Source organism: Eimeria necatrix, genomic scaffold (assembly GCF_000499385.1).
Source record: "Eimeria necatrix Houghton genomic scaffold, Enh_scaff434, whole genome shotgun sequence".
Taxonomy (NCBI): domain Eukaryota; phylum Apicomplexa; class Conoidasida; order Eucoccidiorida; family Eimeriidae; genus Eimeria; species Eimeria necatrix.
In genome coordinates this window covers 5,480-12,164 of record NW_013654324.1, presented here as the reverse complement: position 1 = coordinate 12,164, position 6,685 = coordinate 5,480, and the positions used below count along the sequence as shown (strand labels likewise).

The following is a 6,685-nucleotide window of genomic DNA, read 5'->3' as shown; positions in this document are numbered from 1 at the left end:
AAATGTGAAGATGCCCGACCCCACATCCAACCCACCCTTTTGGTGGCGAGCAAAACGGTGGACCCAAATTGAAAGAAACGTTTCAACAATAATAAGGGACGTTATGCCAAAGGTGTAGCAAAGTGGGGTGGCAGTCATTGTAGTAAGGCAGTTGGAAGGGGGCGGCAATCAGTCTAGTAACGCAGTTGGAGGGGGATACAGTGCAACAGAGCGAGAAAACACAGGAGTTTAGGGGTGCCTGGAAAGCAGAGGGATTACAGGGTGGTAGCTACCTTATAACGCTCGCCCATGCGACGCAGCCAAGCTCGTACGCGTGCAGTGCAGCCAGTCTATAGCGGGGCGAATCCTTAGGTAGCCCTACCTTAAGGAGTTCACCTTCACTTCGCAAAGGTAATGCACCTTTTCTCCGTCGATCGAAGATGAAATCAACCTCGTGCTGTTCAGCAGAACTGCCATACGCATCGTTCAAGGAAAGCTACTCAACGCCGGCTTCTTCAATGACCAAACTGGAGCCTCTAGGGCAGAGTCGCACAAATTTGGAGAGAGGAAAACGTCAAATAAAGAATACACCCGAGGCAGTTCCAAACAGAATGCCAATTTGACAGTATTTTACGCTGTGCGATTCCCCTTTGCACTTTTTCGGGATGTGGCCAAAGAGTGTAGCCGCCTCTGCTGCTGCCATTCTGGGCACTTCTGGAGGCAAAGTATTGAATGCTTGCTCTGCTGGGGTCAGCATTATCGACTGACAGGGCCGCTCTTTTTGCCCATTCGCATCGCTTGTTCTTTTGGTTGGCAATTCATATCATCAGCCACTCACGTATGTTGGTCGCTTATCGGAATGGAAATGCAAAGCCAGCGCATGGTATGTGATCCAGTCGAGAGCTACGCCCAGATTTTGTGCAATAGGTTTATCCCGAAATCTTCGCAATAAGCATCACCCTCCGCATGAGTCCCACCACTACACGGTAAATATTCAGCCCCTCTTTGGTGATTACAGCAAATTGGCACGTCTTGTATTCACGGCGCAGCAGCAGATCCAGCTGCTTAACAGTGGGTGGGATAATGAGTCTGTGCGACCCATGTCAAGAAGCCCTTCAGTTCTAAGCCCCAGCTTCCCACACAGGTGCCAATTACAAGCTCACAATGAATAGCGGCCTTTGGCCCTCACTGGCCATCTCAGTATCCAGATGCTTGCGTCACCACTGCGGTGCGTTTTCCACTTCTTGAACATTAAGAACGTCATGCTTTTCGCCTGCCTCAGAGTACCTTGGCTATCCATGCTGCCAGTAGTTGCAGTGGCTACCTGTCACTCCACTGGGCTATTTCTCGTTTCAACATTCATCGTTTCCTAACGTAGCTACGCTTCTAGTCACGACAGAGAGGAACATCACTTTTCTTTTGCTCTACTCGGAAAGGCTTTGGCTTTAGCTCGGGGGGAATTCGGCGGGGTTCCACCTTGGTGCTACAGCACGTGTTAGCATTTTAGCATGTCTGTTTCTGCGAGTAGAATATTCGATTTCACTAGCTCCTAGTCCAGGCCGCTCGCGAGATCTGACAGTACCCCCTGTTCCTTCGCAGCACCCTTGTTCCTGCTTAGGTGGTGTAGTGCAATCTCTACAGCACTGCCCTGTATCTGAATCTCCTGTTCAGGTTTCTCATGAGCGGAAAACGCTCTCGTTGTGTTAAGCACAGTGCATCGCCAGTTTTCCTTTCCCCTTGGACTCAAAACGCTTCGAACTAAGAAGAATGCTCATCGAGGGCAGAAATTCTCTGTCACGTGCTTTTTAAGAGGGCCGCCAAAACCAGGTCTTGCCCTTACCCAGTTTATGTGCCAACTAATTTTGGCGCCACTTCCACATCTCTGCTGTAGTCTCTCACGAGATTCCCAAGTACTCTTGCCCCTATTTCCCTTCACTCCGTGAAATCGATTGTTGCAAACTTACTTGAGGCCTTCGACAGTGCCAGCAGCAGATTAGCCCAGGCGTAGTAAGTGGTATCTTAAAGCGCTACGCATCTCTCTGAGCGAAGTTGGGTTTGTACACTGTGTTGTCCCCTTGCCGCTGATTAGCAGCGCTCTGCTGGAGAAGTGCCGAAGGGCTTGTAGTGCAACGGCTCTGGAGATTTTGCCACTTAAACCTCACCCAGTCTGGTAAGTTCGCGCCAGTATTCCACAGATTGCTCCAATGCCTCAGATAACGGCCTTCACACTGCACTAGCTCAGGCCCCCGACAGTGTTGATCCAGGCCTAATTTCGTAAAACTCTTTGCTGCTAAAAGTAGGATGATCCCCTATTGTCTAGTTTATCGAGTGCCTGTAAAGTAATTGGTAAGTTACCTGCTTTGTCGAACTTATTCGCAAAACGAAATCCTGTAAGGACGCCGCTTCCTGCTCCAACAACCCCTTGATGCACTTGGCTTGCTATTGAATCTGCTGCAGCTCTCCTAGTTAGGCTATTATTGGAAATTGCGCTTCTCTTTCTGTGTCATGATGCTATGGTGCTATCGTATGCTTTTCTTGGCCTTACATATTGAACATCCCGAAGCTGTTGAACCCTGCACGCTACTTGCCTGGTGCGCACTTGCAAATGTAAGGAGGACCAATGTATGCGATGGCAGTGGCCCCATAGTTTATAACAGCTCTTTTGGTAGCATTTTCACGCAAGTAAAATATGAAAAGCTCTTTACGCATTTATTTCGCTACACACAGCATTCCGCACCATCTTTCGTGGCAGTCGTGCCTGTGGCGCAGGAAGGGGCTATATGGCTTTACCTTAGCCGTATATACCTCTTATGAACCGTGATTAAAGTATTCCCTACCTACCAATCTGCAATTTAAGGTAGTGTACGACAAGCCAGATAACTCTAGTAGCTCTTCAACCAGAGGCATGCCACAAACTAACTCATCAAAGTTGCTTTCGCAGTAACGCGCAATTCAAGGGCACTCTTGACCTGACGAGGCATTTTGGAAGCCTTAGGCATCTTTTTGGATCCAGAGAAAACGCAGCTGTGTCTGAATGGGGGAGCAACAGGCCTTCACAGTACTACTGTGCAATCTCCAGTCATGTTGGGCATACCGGAAGAAAGGTGAAGGTTTAGATACAATTCCTAGTTAAAAACAAAATGGGCAAGCAAAGCAGGAGATATGCTTCCTGTATTGCTCTGCAAATTTCTGCCGGCTACGCTGCCAATCCCCATATCATCTGCGTGGCCCACTCGAAGGTAACGTTCCAAGTTACCAAAAGGGAAAAATTTTTGGCTTAAATAATTCTTAATTTCCCTTCAGCTTGCAGAGTTGCAGGGATGCCTCTCAAGAACTCCGTTGCGTCTGCTTCAGCTCTGGTGGTCTTGCCACTGCTCCTGCACCCGATGCCATTGCCGACTCCGCAGAGGCGTTGGACGTGCTCAGCATAGTGTAACAGTGTTCCGTTATTTGCTGATCCTGAAGAACTCTTGTTGCGGTACTAATGAACAACTTTTTAAAGGAGTTACTCGTTGCTGCATTGAGCCCAATGCAGCTACGCGTAGTAAAGTTCAGGCAATATATAGTCTCCCGGTGCACTCCTCAAGTCCCACTGGATACGTAAATTATACATTTAATTGTGTCCACAAGAAGGCCAATATCTTTCAGAATTAAAGTCACGCAGAAGTTGCAAGCACTTTCATGGCTTTATCCTGCATGAGTGATGAAATAGGACACTGATTCAAGGTATCGCTGCCTCTAGTTCATACACTGCCAAAGAGTCGCCAAGAACTTTTATATCGTTTGTACATCCGTCATATAACAACATCATATTGTTTTCAAACCCATGGGAGCACTATATTTTAGGAAAAATCAATAGCTCCAGCGTCGGGTGTGAACAGACCACGAAGAACAGAAGTGCGGACCGCAACCTCTGACAGTCCTGCTCAATAGCATGGCTACAAGCAGTGCCAGCCTGCAGTGCAAGCAAGACTAGCGGACCGCAGGCAGTTAAAAAGCTGAAAGTAATTAAGGTTCTGGTCACCACACACCGAAGACACTCTTAGGTCTGATGCATCCGCAGCCACAATCAGACTTCACGAGTGATCCGCCGTCCTCTGGCACCACTGATCAGAAGACGCGGACGACTTTGTATTCGGAACAGCGAACAGACCGGAGCACTCCCGATGGGGAACTTTTTTTCCAGCGCCTTCCCAACAGAAAACTGTTTTCACCCCCTTGGAGTCGTCTTCTCGGCGTAACATTCACGTCGCTGGCAGCGGCATACTTTCTGCTGACTTGTTTTCGCTCTGCAGAATCTGCGAAGCGTTCGGTTCCACAGATCCGGTTTCTTGGGGATCGCCGTCATAAACTCTGTGACTGGGGCAATGCTGCAGGGGATAGTGACAAAAGCGATAACAGGGCGATAAGAGCGAGTGCTGCACATTTTGGGCAGCACTTGTCAGAGGAAGGAATCGCTCAACCGCATCATAAGTTTTATACACTCGATCAGTCCACCAGATCAGGACAAGATGGGGCAAATGTTGAGTCAACAACAATTAAGAAGGCATCTGGAACCCAATCGGCGTACTGGATAGAGGAGCGCGAGCAATATGGCTTGGAGTACTGGGAAAATCGTCACCTACCTTGGCCAGTGAAAGAACGTCTAAAAGACATGTTCTCGCGAATGGTGAGGGCCTCAAAGCTATGCCGCTCGCTGCTTCCAATCTTAAAGTCCACACAACGTCTGCGTCTGGCACATGTGGTCATGCGGATCTTAGCGCTGGACTTGGGAGCCATTTCGTTAGTTAGGCTGGACATAGAGTCTTCAAGAACAAGCTTGGGTGACGCTCTCATCACTCTAGGTTTTGAGTGTCTTGGAGGCAGCGGCAACGACGCAAAGCATGATGATATGCGCAGGTCGATTCTTCAACTGATGGCGCTAGTTGATAAACTTAGACAGCCTCGGCGTATTCGTCACGAATTTAGCGCTTTGAAATACCGTAAAAAAATGGTGAGCATGATGGGTACTGCTGGCTTGGTGCTAAAGAATTGTTTGGGCGTTCTCGATGGACTGCTACAGTCGAATTACGCAGATACGCCAAAGCTGACAGAGGAAGTGCTTGAGCAGCAGCTTTCTGTTCTAGAGGCGCTTTACAACGTGCATGCCGACCATATCAGCAAGGACTACTTGCTTCGCGAGTATATCCTATGGTGCCAGGAGCAAACTGGTGAACGTGCGCTCCTTGATAACTACCTGGAAGACCTCTCGAATGTTGTGATTCCAAAATTGAACAAGTTAAAAATCCAAATAAAGGACACAATCAAGAGCGCTGGCGGCCTTCTACCACTTCAAGAGAAAAGCGCACTGCAGCATGAAAGTGCCAGCAGCATGTTCGTGGGAAGCAACCAACCTACAATGACTCATCCTGAAACGCAGCTTGAGGAGTGGGACCAACTAGGGCTGCACGAGAGCTTTGGCGAAATGTTGCAGAAATCTTTTTACTCAACAGGTGCATCAGCCAGCACATACGTGTACGGAGACGCGTCTTTGCCTTCTGATACAGATCCTTTCTGGCCACCAGCCCAGCCGCGTCACCAAGGGGCCGAACCAGTTGAGCAGGTCCCACTGCAACTCAGCAGCAGTCCTGGAGAAGAGCGGCCAGATTCGGCCTCGTCGCAATTCCTGCAGCGATTGCCTAGCTCCCCAACACCTTGGTTGCGCGCAGCAGACCAACAGTTTCAAAGCCCAGAACGCCAAATTGCTTGGGAGTCATCTTCCACAGGCAGTTCCTTCCTCCCTTTCGCTCCTCAGTATGCTGAAGCGGGGTTTTCTGTGGGCCCGATCAAGCGGCCCGCGCCCACTGGACGCTATAGTGAACGTTTTTTGGCGCCCACTGCACAGCTGCTACAACGGACTCAAGTTGAGTCATCTGCCAGGCTTCAGTTGCTAGCTGCAGGCCCTCACACAAGCGATTACAGCCTCTTCGGTCAGGGAGGTGTTCCTCCCTGGTCACCCTTTTCACTAGTGCCAGCCGCCTCTGTCGAACAACAAGCGACTGCAGGCCGTGGCTGGGTGGACGCTCAATTGCAAGACATGCGCCACCCTAATACGGAGGGCTTGGACGAATCAGAGAGCAGGCAGCGGCGTGGACGCTTGGAGTTTGGTCACCAATAAGGCATTGGGATTCTACAGCGCAGCGCTACTCCTTTTGAAACTATACTGATTTGAATTGACAAACTCGAGTGACAATGGCTTTTCTGTCCCGTTGCATAAGGATCTGGGGTCTCAAAGGGATCCTGCCACTTGAGCTGCAAGGCAACTCACTGAACAAGGATCTTATATATATCAAAATCCTTCACTTTGATGATCCAGTACTCTCCTGTGCTTCATTGTTTTCGCCAGTGGCGCTGAATTGTTTTTGTTTTCCGTTGTTGCACATTGGCCTGCTGCTTGTGTACTCAAGTTGCGTAGTGGTTAATGCAAGCTCGCCGCTTGCAGACCCCGAAGACTTCAGCTAGCGTTTCTCCCTGTTGGTTCTGTTGCGCCGACATTGTTTATGAGCAAAGTGGCTCTAAGATTACTTGTTTGGGCAATCTGAAACTCGAGTAGGACTCTCACAGTCAGGGTTCCATCGCTCAATGCCTGCTCGATATATGAGCATCCCATGAAAAGCCTGTGCTGCCCGCCAGCCGCTGAATCATGGTTCAGGGTTGCACGCGCACC

At 49.5% G+C, this 6,685-nt stretch overlaps 1 protein-coding gene across 1 annotated transcript; it reads left to right on the top strand.

Moving 5' to 3' along the window:
* Positions 1 to 4,030: 4,030 nt before the first annotated feature.
* ENH_00053650 (hypothetical protein) lies at positions 4,031 to 6,136 on the top strand (the record flags this gene model as incomplete). The annotated part of the gene is made up of 1 exon (XM_013581498.1): positions 4,031 to 6,136. The coding sequence occupies one exon, from the start codon at positions 4,031 to 4,033 to the stop codon at positions 6,134 to 6,136; it is 2,106 nt and encodes a 701-aa protein (XP_013436952.1).
* Between the last annotated feature and the right edge of the window lie 549 nt (positions 6,137 to 6,685).